General features: G+C 38.6%; 2 protein-coding genes and 1 long non-coding RNA gene across 3 annotated transcripts in view; 1 reads left to right on the top strand and 2 right to left on the bottom strand.

The window, feature by feature from the left end:
* Window positions 1-19697, top strand: part of LOC140752787 (uncharacterized) — a 238186-nt gene that overhangs the window by 205915 nt on the left and 12574 nt on the right. The gene's annotated exons all lie outside the window — the stretch shown is intronic.
* Ir8a (Ionotropic receptor 8a) overlaps window positions 1-19697 on the bottom strand; it is a 30464-nt gene that overhangs the window by 6002 nt on the left and 4765 nt on the right. The window contains exons 6-13 of the mRNA XM_073087127.1: window positions 18771-18961; window positions 17527-17686; window positions 12790-12906; window positions 11556-11660; window positions 10527-10626; window positions 9837-10014; window positions 1491-1674; window positions 453-574 (exon numbers count right to left, since the gene is read on the bottom strand). Coding sequence (XP_072943228.1) covers window positions 453-574; window positions 1491-1674; window positions 9837-10014; window positions 10527-10626; window positions 11556-11660; window positions 12790-12906; window positions 17527-17686; window positions 18771-18961 — 1157 coding nt within the window. The remainder of the gene's footprint in view (window positions 1-452; window positions 575-1490; window positions 1675-9836; window positions 10015-10526; window positions 10627-11555; window positions 11661-12789; window positions 12907-17526; window positions 17687-18770; window positions 18962-19697) is intronic.
* LOC140752696 (uncharacterized) lies at window positions 2219-3949 on the bottom strand. The gene has a single exon (XM_073087033.1). The coding sequence runs from the start codon at window positions 3869-3871 to the stop codon at window positions 2219-2221; it is 1653 nt and encodes a 550-aa protein (XP_072943134.1). The 5' UTR covers window positions 3872-3949.

Raw genomic sequence — 19697 nt, forward strand, 5'->3', positions numbered from 1 at the left:
ACGCTTCGCCGCACGATATCGCATCGCAGCAAATCGTGTCGCAATTTTCTGCGTTGCGAATTCGCATCGCGTCGCATCGCAGTTTTGTGTAAGAGCCCTTATATAGTCATAGGCTCTCTCTTTTTTCTAACTTACCATTCATAAATTATGTTAGAAATATATTCTAATTATTTAATTATAATATTATTTTAATTAATTATTTTGTGTTATTTCCATGATGTGTTATTTATAATAATAAGTGCCCATTTATATAGTCATTGGCTGTATGGGCTATACGATTGTATGCATTAGCTTAAAAAAAGAAAAAGAACGCGCTTGGCGCGAGACTTTTATTTTACGCGAAAATAATAAAAGTTGTAAATTGGACCAAGTATGTAATCGTTTTATTTTATTAATAACTTATTTAACTATTGCTAATTTTGTAGATTATTGTGTTTCTTTCAAGTGCTTACCTATAAAGTGTGTCTTCAGCAAACTTCATATTAATGAAGAACTGGTGAATACTAGAACCTTCAACTACCGTATAGTTTATTCTAGACTGTCTAGCTAATTGCTCTAGAGTCGAAACTGGTGTCTGAAAAAGTAAAATTTAATTCAAAATAATTATTTAAAAAACTAAAAACCACGCTATCATAGTTAACCAAATCAAAATATTTATTTAAAAACCTAAAAACTATTTTTATACTTAATCCAACTAAAAAGTTACAATAGTTGCATTCTAGTAACGTTGCCATGAACTTTCTCTAAGGCGCTCGAAAATCGTTAATCCTAATGATCCTGATAAGTAAAATGGGATACAATTATTTAAATTATGTATTGTCGTTGGTTTTTGATAATTTTAATTTAAACTGACCGTTCGAAGTGGGTAAAAATCGAGTTCAAAGATTCCGATACATACATACGAGTACATAGGTGACATCCATTTGACACACGAATTTCTTGTTTATTCCCCCCTTCCCCGTCCTTGTCACAGTTAGTCACATTCTGTGAGAAGCCCTGTAGTGTGACGTCACATATTTTACAATTTTACTTTTACAAATTATTAAATTAGAACAGCACAACCGATTTTTTTTTATTTTCATTCAAATTTTCTATAAATAACATTGTAGTTATGTAGGGGTAGTGAAGTAGGGCCGGTACAGTTACATATATTACTTTTAAAATGTGACGTCACGAAATTTAGAACCCCCCACCCCTTGTCACACTTCGTCCACCCCCTTTTTTTTTTTTTTTTTTCTTTTCGAGGGGGAAACCTTCAAAAGGTACCCGGTGCCGTGGGAGCGACACGGGCCCCCTCCCTCCCACTTAACGTGTGATAAACCTAATTTATGGATGACCCCATAAATCAAATCAAATCACTTTTTTATTCAAAATAAGTTCTTTACAGAGCACTTTTTGAATGTCAATACATCTACCGTCACTTCACTTCAGGATACACATACATACAAGATGACCCCATAAAAATGGTAACAGACTAAAATAGGGTTTACCTGCATCCTCTCAACAGTAAGAAACGCAGCCAAGTTAGCTGTGAAAGTGGCTAGCATGAGAACCACGAAGAGCCAGTAAGCAGCCACTAAAGTACGCCCAGAGAGCGCCTTGGGCGCTTCGCCTCCGCCCTGCGGCGTGAAGGACGTTAGGGCGAACCAGAAACTCTCTTTGAGGGTGAAATTCCTGTAAAAAAGATATGCATAAGGTACGCAGGTTTTTATAATAAAGGTGTAGCAGACGAGCATGTTCACCTGATGGTAAGTGGGAAGCCGCCCACTGACATCTATAATCAACCCCAGATAGGATTAAATATGCCTGAGGTCGGCCACAACGCCGCTATCTCTTAGGACTAAGCTGGAAAGCCTCCGAAAAGTATGTCTTCCTTACCTTACTTCAAACCAGAACACAGCAGTGCTTAACACTGCTGTTATAACAGAAATAGGTGTGGCGGTGGTGACGCCGGAGTCGAACAAAGAGTTCTACCGCCTTCAAATTTAAAGTAACTAAAGCAAATTGCTAGAACGTTATTGAAACCCTAGTTAAATTCGGGCGAACGCGAATAATGTTTTTAAAAAGTACTTTATTTATTACAATAATTATTATAAGAACAAAATATGTATTTACTTAAAGAATTCTGTTACAAGACTGATTTTATGTGAAACACCACTATGCATCGTTCGATTACGCGATTCAGCGGAATGCAGCTGTCGTCATGCCGGGTGCAGGGTTACGGCGTGGTAACTCCTCCCTCCTTAAGACGGAAGCGCATCTTGCAGCTTCCAGTAGCGTCCTCGCTACTTATCGTCGTCTTAGCTTTTCTTCCTTGGAACCATTTATAAGCTCTCCAGACCAAAATGGAAGTTACGATCACGTAGAATATTATAGAAGTCCAACTTGGAGTTGCCGTTATTATAGGCCAGCTGTCATCTTCATTTCTTAGACTTTGTGCTTCGTTAATGAGATGATGCAAGTTGTCCAGAGAGGAATCTTCTAGTTTTACTTCATATCGAATATTTTCTTGCGGTATTGATTGCTCGTTAGGTACAGGTATGACTTCATGCAAATATATAGTATTTAAGTGACTTTGTAGAGTTATGTTGTTGAGACGAACTTGACAATCGCTAGTTATCTTTATTATATTGACTCCTTGTATTCTTCTATATTCTGTCCTGGACCCGCATTGAATTTTCAATATAACTCCTTCATTGCTGACGATAATCCAACTGTTGTCTCCGATCTTCTGTATTTTGGCAGCTTTCAAGTTGATTCTCGCATAGGTGCAGTTTGCGTTTTTATGTTGTATAAGTAATGGGATGCAATCTTCAGTTGATGCTGTCGATCTCATCTCCAACGATTTGCATAGATGAATATCTTCTCTTATGGGACGGCATTCTTCTCGCATATAGGTGTACTCTTCACTTCCAAGTATAAGGTATTTGGATATAGGGACAATAGCAAGGTTATTTTTATTAGGGATGGAAAATAGGTGGATAAAATCATACACATTATTATCTATGGAAGGGATTTCTAATATAAAGGTGAGAGAATATTGTGTACTATATGCTTTTACATTAATTGCTCTTTCTATAACGTGAATATTACTAACACTTATTTCAACTACAGGCTTAAATGAAAATAACTTTTCTAACTTTAAAATCTCTAAAACTAAGTTATGGGGTCCTATTATACTAGGATGAACTACTCCTAATTGCGAAAATGACATCGCATCTTCTAGTACCATTAACTTATCTAATATTAATTGCAAACTAAAATCTATTTGAACGTACATATCTAGAAAATTAATATGACTTATAAGTGCGTTACTTATAGTACTCGTATTTTGAATAATCTTAACTAAATTATTTTGATTTTCATTAATTTTATGAATCTGATTATTAAACTCATTAACTGCTGTTTCTGCTAAAACTAACGATTTTTTCTGTAAATTTTGAGTCTTATGTATCTGATTTTTAAGGTTAGATATCTCAGTTTCGTACTTAATAGCATCATCATTATCCAAATTGCCAGTGATAGTCTTAACGATGGATCCTAAGCCGTTAATCAGACCACGTTTTGCTCTCGCGTGAGGCGTGATAAACGAAATCTTTTTATCTATAAGATTTAACGTTTGATCTATTTGATCTTTATAAGTTTTGTGTAATTCATTAGTAGATGCATGAGATTCTGCCAATTTTATGCTAGAAAATAGTGCCATTAATTTACTAGTAGTGACACGTAAATCAGTAATGTTGTAAACACAAGCAAGACTAAAGGAATCTATTTGTTTGAGAGCTTTTCCTTCTCTCAACAAAAGTATACCATTTGTGCTATCTACGGGATCTATGACTACATTTGCTGCTGTGAAGCATGCGTAGAGCATGACGCCACCGGCGACGATCGTCCTGAAACAAGGTTGGGTCTACGTAACAATTTGAAGTGTACCCTTATAGATTTCGAGTTAGGGTGATTACCGATGATCTCCGCTACATTGTTGGGGTGCAAATGAATAATCTTATACGGACCTTTAAAAACTGGTTTGGTTTTATCATTACGTGCTGTTTTAGCTACCTGCTTGTACACTGTTTCACCTACCTTAAAGGCTAGCTCTTGTGCATTCTGGTTACGCCTTGCAATTACCTGCTCCTTGTTTTTCGACAAATGGGCTGCAACACATTCTTGGACTGCCTCAGCGTTCATGCGGTGCTTAATAACATAGTCCTGATAAAATTCTTTACTATAATATAATTCTAACGGGTTCCGAGAAGCTGTATGTCCAAATAACAATTCATGTGGGGTGTACTCGGTGGCAGAATGAACAGTATTATTATAGGCTAAAATTGAATACCTCATAATGCTCTGTATAGGATCGTCCTTATTGGTCATCCTTTGTATACGAATTATTTCTGCTATGGTAGAGTGAAAGCGTTCAATTGGTGAGTTAGAATTTGGGTTATATGGGGTAGTAAAATGTATGTAAATTCCATGTAAAGCACATATTTCTTTTATAACATCATTCTCAAATTTAGTGTCAGAGTCTGTGGTGATTTTAAGGGGTAGTCCAACTACTGAAAAGTATTGTAGTAGCGCTTCTGCTATATTAACGCTGTTAGCTACGCTTAATGGAAACGCTTGCGCATGCTTTGAAAAATTGTCAATAATAGTAAGGAATGTGGCTCCTCCTGTGGAATAAAGGTCCATAAATAGATGTTCCATAGGTTTCGTGGGGGTTTCCGTTAGTGCTAAAGGGGGTCTTAACGGATTACGTTCATATTTAGCTTTTAGACAAGTATCACATTGATTTACATATTTTTGAATAGTTAACAGCATGCTAGGCCAATGGTAATTTTTATGTAGTTGCTTATAAGTTTCTTGTATGCCACGATGCGTCGTCTTGCCTTCGTGGTATTTTTTAATTAAATCTTGTTGCTCGGTTTTATTCTCTACTAACGTTACACGCGAAACACATTTAAATAGCTTGGGGCCTCTATTATTAAAAACTGTAGAATACACTTTTGAAAAAATAGGATATAATTCTTCGTTATAAAAAAAACAATGAAATACTCTATCTGCAATCGTATGTTCCTTTAAAAATTTAATTACTTCTTGTTCGGTATTATTGACTGGGATAAAGACGTCTTTAATAGTATATCGTGTACTTGTCGACCTATTATCTACTCTATAAACAGAACCAGGTGTTGATCTTATATGGAACTGCTTCAACTGTCTATCTATCGCGTCTGCCAAGATAGGTATACCTTGACTATCACCTTCTACTTCGTTCTCGTTAGTCTCGTTAGTCTCTATTGGCGGATGCTCGACTGTTACTACGCTCATACTATCATGCTCAGGCTGTAACTGGGATAACGGTGCACTCTCCGTAATGTTAACGTTATTACTATCATCGCCTAACTGTTCATTTTCTACTACATTTTCATTCTGACTGTCATTCCTAACCTCTTCAAAAATTCTCTCAATTATATTTTCTTCATTATAGTCTATATTTACTGCTAAGGATTCCGAACTATTGTGAAATAATTTAGCTCGCGATAATGCATCTGCGTTTGTATTTTGTAATCCCTTTTTATATACGACGTTAAAATCATACTCTGCTAATTTGAGACGCCAGCGGGTTAACTTTGAGTTAGGGTCTTTTATGGACATTAACCAAGTAAGGGGCCTATGGTCCGTGTAGATCGTAAACTTACGTCCGTATAAATAAGGTCTAAAGTATTTTACGGACCAGACTATGGCCAAAAGCTCCTTCTCTATGGTAGAGTACCGCGTTTCAGTATCTGAAAGGGTCCTTGACGCGTACGCTACCGGTTTATCGTATCCTACTTTACCTTGCGATAACACGGCGCCTAGTGCAAAATCAGAAGCGTCCGTTGTTAAGATAAACGGTTCGTTAAAATCGGGATATTTTAAAATTGGATCAGTAGTCAAAATTTCTTTACATTTATTAAAAGCTTTTAAAAATTCTGGTGAATGAACGACTTTTTGATTTTTTTTTAAACAGACTGTCATAGGTTTAGTTAAAGCTGCAAAATTTTTAATGAATTTCCTATAATAACCGACTAGTCCCAAAAATGCTTTAATGTCTTTTTGTGTTTGGGGTAGCGGGAAACTAAGAACTGCTTGTATCTTTTCCTTGTTTGGTTTAACACCCGAATCGGTTAATTCATGCCCTAAAAAATTAACATGTTTTTGAAGAAATTCAGACTTGTCTAGTTGAATTTTTAGGTTATGAGTTTTAAAACGATCAAAAACTTCTTTAATTTTGCCTATGTGTTCCTGAAGGGATGTGGACGCTATTATAACGTCATCGAGATACGTAAAGACATTACTTATACCTCGCAATATATGGTCCATTAATCTCTGGAATGTACTTGGGGCGTTTTTCAGTCCGAAGGGCATTCTCAGAAACTCATAGTGACCTCGCTCTGTAGTAAAAGCTGTTTTCTCTACGTCTTTAGGATGCATTTCTACTTGGTGGTAACCACTAGCCAGATCTAACGTAGTGAAATATTGAGCGCGTCCTAAACGGTCGAGGATATCATTTATGTTAGGCAAAGGATACTTGTCCTCGATAATTTTATCGTTTAGTCGCCTGTAGTCAATGACAAGTCTCCATTTTACATTTCCGGATGCGTCCGGTTTTTTTGGAACAATATGAACGGGGCATGACCATGGTGATATGCTCTCTCTAATAATACCCTGTTTTAATAATTTATTAACCTGATTAGCAATTTCAGCTCGTTGTTGGGGTGGTTGCCTATAGTTTTTAACGTAAATTGGGTTCTCGTCCGTCAGTCTGAGTTCGTGTTTAACTGCATGAGTAAAAGTAAGAGGGATATCTTCTGAATAGAATAGTTCTCTATACTGATAGCACAATTTATTAATTTCGCGTTTTTCTTCTTCGTTCATATGCGTAGTTTTTATTTTATTTAAGTTTTCCACAAGTATTTTATCTATGTTAGTTTTTATTTTCATGTTATTTAATTTATAATTTTTAGATTTAGAAATAACTGTGTTATTAGAATAAGGCTGTAATTTAATAGGGACGTCATTATTTATTATCTTTTTTTGTTCATTGTAATTAATAATCGAAGTTTTGAATAAACCATTTTTCACTGTAACCATTGCTGCTGGTGATTTTAAGCCAATCGACCAAATAAAATCATCGTGCATATATTGGCCGTCTGTGAAATTAGTTTTAACTGTTATTATTTTACTACATCTTGGTTCAATCCTTATTTTCTTTGCAGGAAAATCAAAGTAAATAGGAATGTCGGCTGATGATGTGTGAAGCACCTTGTTTTTTAAATCAATGTTACTACCCAAGGTTTTAAGAAGATCTAAGCCTATTAAACCTTTATATTTAGGGTCGAAGTCGAAAAGTAAAAATTTATGGAAAATATCCGAATTAAAGGCTGGTGGTAAGGGTAAATAGACAACGTGCTCGTGTTTAGTAGTAGCGTGGGCTGTTCTGACTTCGAATGGTTCGTATTCAATACCGTATTCAAAAATAGTACCGAAAATAACGTCCGGGGATATCATTGACCTTGAAGCACCAGTATCAATTAAAAATTTGCCATTAAATTCCGGAAGCTCAATGTAAGGTAAATGATCTTTATCGTGATTATTTAATTTTATTACCTGGGTTCGTTGGCGTACTCGTCCTGGGTAAAATTTTGTTCGTGACTTACCTCCTGTTCAACATCAGTGGGGGCAGGCATGTCGTAATAAGCCTGTTGTTCCTCATACGACGTATAGTCCACATAGTCCGGCTGGTTGCACTCCACGGCGCACTGGTCGTCGGGACTATAGAAAAGTTCTTCGGAAACAAAATTTGGCCTTGGCTTACCTACAGATCTCATAGTTACGTCAGAGACACTGTGCGTTTGCTTGTTAGGCTTCTGAGGCATGTTAGGCTTATTATTAAAGTTACCTGATCGATTCTTCCATGGTAGAAGCGAATTAACCAACTGTTGCCTTTGTTCAGGAGACATATTATTTGGTTTAGGCACAAAATGTGGGGTTATGAGACGTTGCAATGGGTTACGATTATTATTATTGTAAGATGGTTGGTTGTTCATAAATTGATTATTATTATATGGTACCTGGGGGTTACTAAACTGGAATCTCTGTGGTGTATTATTTATTTGCCTAAATTGATTTTGATTAGAAAATTGCGAAAAATTTGGTTCCCTGAGTTTTGCTTGTGGCGTGTATGGCATATTGTTATAATTATAATTTATACCACGGTTAAACGATAGGCGAGCTTCCTCTTGTCGAGCCGCCACTATCGCAGATTCTAATGAACTTGGTTTCGCTATTCGAACCCCTATTGAAACATTAAACTCTAATTGATTTACATATTGTTCAATGACCATATTTTCGTAATAACTTTTATCGGAGTGCTTGCCAATTGAATATAATATATCAAGCACTTCCCTAAGCCGCTTTCCAAAAGATTCGGCGTCCTCAGATTTAAAGCGACGCATGCGAGTTAACTCTTGCATGACTTGAATTTCATTCCTGGGCTCGCCCAAGCGTCTTATTAGCGCGCTTTTAATGGCTTCCCACGAGTTAAGTGAGTCCTCGTATGCAATTGCGTCTACCGCTTTTCCACTAAGCCTATTTTTAATAAGACACAATAAAGCGGGATGTACTCTAGACTGGTCATCTACTAAGCTTAACAAGTTATCTACTTCTCGTAAATAGTAATTCAATGTTTTAGGATTACCATCATACTTAGGCATTAAATCGGACATAACCTTGAAAATAGCATCACAATCTTTTAGAGACATTTTTACGGTTTTTAATTAATTTCACGTAACAAAAGTTAAGTAATGTTAAGTAATTAATTTATGTATTTATCAAAATATGTTAATAATATTCACACAATTATATTATATATGTAAATATTTATATATAAAAAAAAATACGACAGGAAATAGAGCAAGGAACTTGGAGGTTACTGAGCACTCACCAATGCGTCCACTGCATCTCCGGTCGGGGTCTTGTACAGATACGGGTTTCCCAATTCTCCAGGACTCCCGCGGTAGTCGCCCTTGAGGTTCTTGATATGAGGATCGCGATTTTACGACGATTAGAACCGTCTTCTTCCGGTAGAAAAGTTCGATTCTCCCGAAAGTACCGCGATCCTACCGACTGCGCCAGTTAAATTCGGGCGAACGCGAATAATGTTTTTAAAAAGTACTTTATTTATTACAATAATTATTATAAGAACAAAATATGTATTTACTTAAAGAATTCTGTTACAAGACTGATTTTATGTGAAACACCACTATGCATCGTTCGATTACGCGATTCAGCGGAATGCAGCTGTCGTCATGCCGGGTGCAGGGTTACGGCGTGGTAACTCCCTCTATGTCATATTTGTATGGCTCTACCTCTCTGGGCTCTACTGACAGACTTATATCTAAATAGATGACACATGTTCATTAGTATGAAAACCAAGCGTGCCACTTTTTTCCGATTGACTGACACATGACATCAACGCCCTTAGCGGACTGTATCAAAACTGAATGGAAATGTATGGGAAATACGTAAACAAATACATAAACAGTGATTTTTATAAAAACGTAAAAACTCATACTAAGTGTACAGGTCTATGGCTCTTCCTAACTATAGTTATCCTTCCCAAAGATACATCAATAAAAAATAAAAATACAAGTTAAAAGTTTAAGTATAGTTAAAGTAGAGACCGGCCGTAAAATATCGCTACTTTCAATAACATTATTTTCATACACATCCAACGCCATCTATTAGCTTTTATTTATTTTATTTTATTTATTTATTTAGCTTTAACCTCCACTCACCTGCAAGGATACGGGTACGCTTCAGGATTATTCCTCGCGGAGTACGGAGAATACTTCTCCAGTAGCCATATCATGAACCCGGTGAGAAGGAGCGCTCCGACAATACTCAACCACACCTCAGTACGGAGAACCGTCATGAACTTGAACAGCGAAGTCTTTTGTATTGGTCTTCGTATCACTGTGGACAATACTTTGAAATGTATTCATCATCATCATCATCATCAACCCATTACTGTCCGACTGGGCACGGGTCTCTCAGAATGACGATTAGGCCACCGTGTTGGCCAAGTGCGTATTGGTAGACTTCACATTCTTGAAAACATTTTTTTTGTTTTTTTTAGATTTCTCAGGTATGTAGTTTTTCTCACGAAGCTTTCCTTCACCGTTTAATTAATTTCTATTAGGCACATAACTATGAAAATCAGAGGTGACAGTCGACAGGAACTGACTCGGACGGTATGTCTCTCTTACCACACTTCAAGCCAAAACACAGCAGCGCTACACAGCCTTTATGAGGCAGAAATAGGTGTGGCGAAGTAATAAAGTACTGAACGGTACTGCCACTAAAATTTGACATTATGTGTCTTATTTGAAAAAAAAAATGGCAACTGTAACGACAGTGTAGCTCTTTTTTGGCTTGTAGCTCTTTTTTTCCGGGCATTTCTAGCATACAAAGTACATTGTACATACCAATCAATATCCCAGTCTGTTCAAAGTATGGTGCGACGAAATCTATCACTTCTTCTCTTTCTGCTGTCATTGTTAATGCTGCTATGGATATATCGACTTCCTGTAAGAAAATAAAATTCATTTAAATTAAAAAAATAGATTTAAAAGAAGATTTAAGTAAAGGACCACATGGTTCGATTTCGGCACCACCGCCACACCTATTTCTGTTATAACAGCAGTGTTAGGCGCTGCTGTGTTCTGGTTTGAAGGGTGTGGTAAGGGAGACAGACTTTTCCGAGGCGTTCCAGCTTAGTCCTCAGGGGTAGCGGCGCTGTAGCCGACCTCAGGCAGGAATCTAATCTTATCTGGGGTTGATTACAGATGTCCGTACGGCAGTAGCCACTTACCATCAGGTGTACTGCATGCTCGTCTGCTATTTCTATATTGTAAATGAACATTTCCGAGGCATTCCAGCTTAGTCTTCAGGGATAGCGGTGCATTTATGGCCGACTTCGATAAGAATCTAGTCGTATCGGTGGTTGATAACAGATGTCCATGGTTCCAGCTTAATCCTCAGGGGTAGCAACGCATCTGTAGCTAAACTCAGGTAGGGCTAGCTATCTGGGTTTGATTACAGATGTCCATACGGCAGTAACCACTTACCATCAGGTGGATGCGCCAAGAAGTATAACATCAATGCCTCGACAAATTACTTAGATGAGTAAAATGTATAGATTGATCACTCCTAACAAGAAAATGTTATCAGTTTTGAGAATTGAAATACATAGTGGCGTAAGAAAGTTTTGCCACGACTCCGTGCTAAAATGTCCCTAAAATATTTGAAATACTTATTTATTTATTACGTAAATTACGTAGTATTACTTATACATACGTAAATTTTCTCGGTATATTTTTAGTACATTATTATTTCTTTACTTGTCTAGAATGACAATAAATGATAAAATTATGCTTTTGTGGCTTCCTTAAATTTCAAGGTGGTGAAGTATATTTCTATTTTACTTATCAAATACAAATGATGACAAATCTTACCCCTCTCATCAAATCGTTTATAATTCCATCCCAAGATCCATTTGGCAGCCGCTTCCCGAAGGTACCAGACTTGGGCGTGATAATCTCATAGTCAAAATTCATTACCTATAAAAATAGTAAAAAATATATATGTTCCTTTTTCTTAGATTTTAAATTTTCTGGTCCACTTATCGACTGAAAAATTCTAGGGTTCCGTACCCAACGGGTGAAAACGGAACCCTATTATAGGCCGCGTAACTGCTTGTCCGTGCTGAATATAGAAATGAATCGCGTCGCCATAGCAAATTGTATGATTACACCTGCTCGCAACAACTTCAGAGCGGACTAGCAGTTTGGCGCGGATTATACCAAGCATCTGCTGTCTGTCCGTCTGTCACAGGGGTCTATCTCCTGAACCGTAATACTTAGGTAGACAATTGAAATTTTTACAGTGTATATAACGGCGGGAGTTATAACAACAAAAATAAAAATAGTTTGACAATAAAAAAAACATGTGAGCCGTCACGGGACGCCTGGCAGATGTGAAACATCGACATTATTTTGTAAAAGTAATATGCAGAAAAGAACATATTGTGATAGGAACTAAATATGTCATAATGATAAAATAAAATATTACGATTCTTGCGCACGGCATGCGTCGCCACGCCAGAAATCGGTTTTATGTGCGGCTATAGATGTTTCACATCAAAAATAAACACCATACAAGAAATAGCGTATTTTTGTATCGCGTTTATATTCAATTATTTTTATTGTCAAGCTCAGATTAGTAAAGATTACTCGCTCCTAACAAGAAAATGTAATCTTTTGACAATTGTCACTGTCATCTATTTTCGTGTTTGAAAAATATAAAAAAAAAATAGTTTTCAGATCATTTACGAATGAAACGATATTTCTTCGCACTTTTTCTTTGATTTCGTGTCTTAACTGTGCAAATCGGCATTGTTCCGCATAAAGTACACCATGACAGCCATTAAACGGCAGACAGAATCGTGAGCCGTTTAAGCCATTTAATGGCTTCCTTCAATTACATGGCGGTGAGATATCTATACTTATCTATGGCCAAGCTATCTTTATTTTTTGTCGTTATAGCGGCCACCGTTATACATACTCCGTAAAGTTCAAGTATCTATCTAATACACTTCAAGATAGAGCCCTGTGACAGACGGACAGACAGCGGAGACTTAATAATAGGGTTCCGTTTCACCCTTTGGGCTCGACACCTGAAAATACTCACTTCGGCTAACTTAGCGGCTAGATCAATACAATATCCTTCGTACACCGGGTTCCCGTGCTCATCCACCATGGGTTCTCCTGTCACTGGGTCCATTTTAGGCATGGTCCATGGTACTGCCTGAAAAATAAACGAATTATTTAACATCTCTCTAGTTTTAAAGGTAGAACGAATTTTGAAGGTGGTAGGAACCCTTGTGGTTCGACTCCGGCGGCACCACCGCTACACCTATTTCTGTTATCTATTTCTGTTATATCAGCAGTGTTAAACGCTGCTGTTCTGGTTTAAATTGTGTGGTAAGGGAGACATATTTTCCCATGGCATTCCGGCTTAGTCCTCAGGGGTAGTGGCGCATCTGCGTCCGAACATCCAATCCTATCTGGGGTTGATTACAGATGTCCATTCGGCAGTAGCCACTTACCATCAGGTGGACTGCATGCTCGTCTGCTACTCCTATATTATAAAAAAACGATGATTACAGATGTTCATACGACAGTAAGGGGACAGTAGGGACAGTAGGGGAGTAAGGGGAGAACGAAAGTAACACCTTATTCGGCCCAAATGTCAACCCCACCTGCACGCGCCGACAGGCGGCGGCGACAAATCTGTTTGCCGTGGTACTCCCTGCTGGATAACGGACGGGGCTCTGACGACCGAACCAGTGGCGGTATAACCACTTCTTCAACTAGGCAACTGGTTGCGAAAGGCTGCAGCGGCCTAGGAAGTAAATGCTTCCTGAAAAGTCTGGTGCAGAAGGCAACGGGAAACCACTGCACTATAATTCCCTTGTTTATTCAGCTTCATGAAAAAGTCCAAAATAACCACGGCCCCGAGTGCCCGGCGTCCCTTAAATGGGACAGGGGTGCGAAGAATCCCCGGGCGGTTACTTAAAATAGGAACTTGGAATGTTCGTAGCCTTAAGAGTCCAGAAAAAATTTTCAACGTGTGTAAGGAAATGGATCGCCTTGAAATCGATATACTTGGATTAAGCGATATCAGATGGAAGGATCATGGGGAACACCGGATTGACGATAACCACCTTATGTACTACTCTGGGTCTAACGAATTATCAAATATGTACGGAGTTGCAGTAATTGTAAACACAAAAGCTTTTAGTTTACCAGCAACGTGCATATTTGAATCCAATCGCGCCATGATGACTCAAATTCAGGCAAAACCTTTCAACCTGAATATTATCCAACTTTATGCACCCACTACTGACAGAACTGAAGAAGAGGTTGAACAGTTCTATGCACATGTTGAGAAACTTATAAATACCACAAAGAAACATGACATAAACATCGTAATGGGAGACATGAATGCCAAAATTGGAGTTGGAGAGGTACCGGGTACCATCGGAAAGTATGGTCTGGGCGAAAGAAATGACAGAGGAGACAGACTCGTCCAGTTCTGTCAGGAACAAGATCTTGTGGTTATGAACACCTTTTTCCAGTTACCACCTAGACGGCTTTATACATGGACCTCTCCCCGTCATACACCCGAGCATATAATACGAAATCAAATAGATTATTTTATGATCAACAGCAGGTTTCGTAACTGTGTTAAAAACGCCAAAACATATCCAGGCGCAGACATCCGATCTGATCACAATCCGGTGGTTTCAGAGTTAACACTCGTCCTAAAAACTATTCGCCAAAGAAAGCGTAACAAGGTGGACATCCGCAAAATCAAAAATGTCGACTCTCAATTGGAAGTGACCAGGGCAATTAATGCGTGGGCCGTAGAAGCTAAACAATCCAAAGGAACGGCTGAAGAGATATGGCACAGACTTCAATCGCGAGTACACAAAATTAACTCCGAAATTCTTAAACCGGAAAGATATACTCCTAGACAATCTTGGATGACAGACAAAATATACAAATTAATGGAAGAAAGGAGACTCTTTAAGAACAACAGAGAGAAATACAAAAATATTGATCGCATAATAAGGAGAGAAGTCCGCTATGCCCGCAATATTGCATATAGTGAAAAATGTAACTATCTCGAACAGCTAGACAAAAAGCATGACGCATTTAACATGCATAAGGAAATTAAAGCCTTGGTTGGCCGGAAACATCCTACGCACCAGCTAGTGGACGACAATAACCTTCCCATTGTCGATACAGCCGATAAGAAAATAATCTGGGAGCAGTACATCAACACTTTGTTCACAGATAACAAAAGAAGCTGTTATAACAACATCCAGCCCACAGACGGATTACCCTTCCTTAGATCTGAAGTTCTTAATGCATTACGTAGAGCAAAATCGGGAAAATCTGCTGGACCCGACCAAGTACATGTAGAGATACTTAAGCTAGTGAAAGAAGAAAATGTGGATAGCTTGGTGAAATTCATGAACCTAGTATATGATACAGGCCAAATCCCAAATGACTGGCTAAAATCGACCTTTGTGTTGCTCCCTAAGAAAAGTAATGCGAAAAAATGTGAGGAATATCGCACTATAAGCTTGATGAGCCAAGTGCTGAAGTTATTTCTTACAATAATTCACGAACGCATTAGAGTAAAATGTGACGAACAACTGAGTGATAGTCAATTTGGATTCCGTTCTGGTGTTGGCACACGAGAGGCTCTGTTCGCGATACAGGTTCTGGTCCAAAAATGTAGAGACATGCAACAACCCGTATATCTCTGCTTCATCGATTACGAGAAAGCGTTTGATCGAGTGTTACACGACCGCATGATCGCTATTTTAAAGGACATCGGACTCGATGAAAAAGATGTTGCAATCATCCAGAATCTGTATTGGAACCAACGTGCTACTGTCAGAGTAGAGGGAGAGGAGACTAATGAAATTGTCGTCCAAAGGGGAGTGCGTCAGGGATGTGTCCTTTCACCAATACTCTTCAATCTGTATTCGGAGGCTATAATTACAGAAGCTTTACACGATCTTAAGTGTGGAGTAAGCATTAATGGTCGAAACATAAATAACCTTCGTTACGCCGATGATACAGTGTTGATAGCCTCAACAGTGACTGATCTACAACGTATGGTAGATAGAGTTAATGAGTGTGGGGAAAGGGCGGGCGTCAGAATGAACACAAAAAAGACTAAGTTACTGGTTATCTCAAAAGAAAAGAACCTAGACTGCGACATCACCGTATCAGGTCACCCTCTACACAGAGTACAAAAATACAAATATTTAGGAACGTGGTTAACCGAGGAATGGAACAGTGACACAGAAATAAAGGCACGCATTGAAACAGCTCGTAACTCTTTTAAAGCCATGAAAAAAGTCCTGTGCAGCCGTAACATTAACATCGCGTTACGTACTCGTTTACTCCACTGTTACATCTGGCCTATTGTACTCTACGGATGCGAGGCTTGGACTTTAAAAGAGGATTTAAAAAAACGGATCGAAGCCTTTGAGATGTGGACGTATAGACGCATGCTCTCCGTTAGCTGGATCCAAAAGATAACCAATGACGAGATCCTAAGACGCATTGGCCAAAAGCGTAAACTCATGCTTACCATCAAAGAGAGAAAAGTCTCTTACTTGGGTCACATTCTACGGCATCCACGTTACGAACTTCTCCAGCTCATTATAATGGGCAAAGTCGCGGGGAAAAGGCGAGTAGGTAGAAGAAAAAAATCTTGGCTGCGGAACATTCGAGAGTGGACGGGGATATCAAGCGCAGCTGAACTATTCCGCCTCTCAAAAAACCGTGAGGGATTTAGACAGCTGATAGCCGACCTTCACTAGTTGGAGAGGCACCGCAAGAAGAAGAAGAATACGACAGTAACTTCACCACAAGACCGACTTAACAATTAAAGAAAAGGGGGCCCTGGGCCTATAAAAATAAGGGACCCCATTGGAAATTAATAATTGAAGAAAAGATAACCATTCAGTTATTTATAATCTAAAACATTAATTATAAGCAAAAGTCACAATGAGTTAATGAATCGTTAATGATCAACATTGGTGCGAAATTCTATTATTAGATACTAAATGTAAGTAAATATATTGGCCTTTCGGGGGCCCTTGAGGTCGGGGGCCCTTAGCATAAACATGGGGCCCTGTACACTTAGAGTAAAGAAATAACTTCGCCATCAGGTAGATTGCATACTACGGATTTTGAATCTCACAGAAAAAAAGTTTAAACATGTCGTTAAACTAACGCTATGTAAAAAAGCGTACTATAAACTATGTGATTATTTGACTGACAAAACGGTGTGGTCTGAAGTATCCAGCTCCACATATACCATTACGTTAAGTTAACATTGTCAAAAACATTTTTTTATAAAAGATGTGTGTTATGGAGTTTCTTTCGCCGCTCTTCCATAACGAAACACCTTGTGAAGTGGTGGTAGTTGTATTGACATTCAAAAAGTGATCTGTAAAGAACCTATTTTGAATAAAAAAAATTGGTTTGATTTTGATTTGATTTACTCCTTTACTACCTCTGCTAAAAATAGGTTGGTAATGTCATTGCATAGCATCATATGAAGGCAGTGATGGCCTAGTGGATAAGCACTCGGTCTCTTGATTGAGGGGTCCGACGTTCTAATCCCAGGCACCTCTGATTTTTCAAAGTTATTTGCATAACATGGTGAAGAAACCTGCATACCTGAGAGGTTTATAAAAAAAAACTAAAAAGGTATGTGAAGTCTACCAATACGCACTTGGCCAGCGCGGTGGACTATGGCCTAATCCTCATTCTGAGAGGAGACCCGTGCCCAGCAGTGGGACAGTAATGGGTTGATGATGAATGTCATATTTACCGGTGAAGTTCCAATCCTGAAGAAGTTCTTCAGCGGTTCCAGTACAGCACCAGGTAATAACCTGAATTCTTCGTTAGCAGACCATTTGGCAATACCTTCCACACCTACATCTGGTTTGTATGTTGACAAGATGAACTTTGAGCGAAGAAATAGGGAGTATCTGTTGACATTATGATGATAGGAATCGGTTTATTAAAAAAATATAAGGTCGGAGAATCCTCTGTGATTCGACTCCGGCGGCACCACCGCCACACCTATTTCTGTTATAACAGCAGTGTTAAGCGCTGCTGTGTTCTGGTTTGATGGTGGTAAGGAAGACATACCTACTTATCCAAGATATTCCTGATTCCAGCTTAGTTATCACGGGTGACGGAGCATTCATGGGCGACTTAGGTAGGAATGTAATCTTACCTGTGGTTAGTTACAGATGTCTATGGGCAGCAGTAGCCACTCACCATACCGTGGATGCCTCAAGACGGCGGTCCAATTTTATATGCACTCATATGAGTATCAAATGAAATGTGTCTTTTCTGGGAAAAATACGAAAACCTTTTTTAATAAAGTTTTTTTTTTATAATATAAGTAGCATACTGCCGTCATGGACATCTGTAATCAACCCCAGATAAGATTCCTACCTGAGGTCAGCCACAGACACGTCCCTACCCCTGAGAACTAAGCCGGAATATCTCAGAAAAGGATAGACATACTATATAGACATACATAAGCGAGACTCCTTATTACACTTCAAACCAGAACACAACAGCGCTTAACGCTGTTATAACAGACAGGTGTGGCTAGCGATGCGCGATTGTTACTAAAAACAATCGAATTATTCGATTGTTATTGTGTTCGATTGTATTCGAATAACTATCGAAATTCTTCGATTGTATTCGAATAACGATTTCGATTGTTCGATAGTTGGTCGATTGTTCGATTGTTGGTCGATTGTTCGTCGATTGTTCGATGTACGTTTAGGGCAGGTCGATTTTTATTCGAACGTCGATTGTTATTCGTACGTCGATTGTTATTCGTACGTCGATTGTTATTCATACGTCGATTGTTATTCGTACGTCGATTGTTATTCGATTGTTTTTTGTTACTACGAATAAATCGACAATCGATTGTTGATTCCGTCGATTGTCGATTTATTCCATTGTTTTTTTTAGAACAATCGCCCATCGCTAGGTGTAGCGGTGGTACCGAAGTCGAACCACAGAATCTTCAAATAGAAATTTTGAACTTACCTTTCCTCATCCCAGTAGAACAGCGTCTCGTTGCTCACATCAGTATCTTCAGCCAATAGCCTGTACATCTTATCTCTGGTAGTGTTCACGCTATTGCTCTGTTCACAATCCACTTGCATAACCTCGGCGTCTAACCTAGAGACCACGTCGATCAGGTACGTGATTAGAGAGTTCAGGATATGTTGCTTCTTCTGAAAGAGGGAGTTTAGAAGATTTGGTTAATATGATTAGGCAGAGAGATCTCCCGCCGGGCTAGGTGATCATGCCCGGGGAGCGGCCGTGCTCCGACAGTCTCAGTTCGGAGCTTGTATATATGCAAGATGTTTAAAAAACTTCGATAGCGTGATTTAGAATAGTCGTGGCGCCATCTGTTGACGAGTAGCGGGAATAACAAATGCTAATTGGCTAAAACAAAGTTACAAGTAATAGAATATTACTCAAAATCACTTTTTTATACTCAGTACAAAAGTTATTCAAAAACAAAATAGGATGATTAATTTGCGCCACCCTGTATAAGCGGGGAACTGAGATGTTGGAGCTTTGGGCATGATCACCTACCCTGTCACGAGATCTTTTGCCTAAATTGTTTTTATTATATTGGAGTGGCAAATAAGCTTACCCGGGTATCTTGTTTGTACCCGGGTGAATCATATTTATACCCGGGTGATTATTTTAATATAATAAAAAAGTAGAAAACGAGCACACCACCTTGTCCACCTTATGGTATTTAATCACAGTCACCCATAAACATCTCATAATAATTTCATACAGAACAGGGGTTCTAGCTAAAGCTGACTCCCTGATGATGAGTTGCCACTCCTAAGGTTAAGATTGTCGCGTCATATTATGTAAGTCAGCCCTCAGCCCTCAGCCCTCAGCAACATGGTGGTAGAACCCTTTGTGGTTCGACTCCGGCGGCACCACCGC

Source organism: Epargyreus clarus, unplaced genomic scaffold (genome assembly GCF_041222505.1).
Source record: "Epargyreus clarus isolate Ecla_fem2 unplaced genomic scaffold, WU_Ecla_fem_2.2 ptg000025l, whole genome shotgun sequence".
In the NCBI taxonomy this organism is placed as follows: Eukaryota; Metazoa; Arthropoda; class Insecta; order Lepidoptera; family Hesperiidae; genus Epargyreus; species Epargyreus clarus.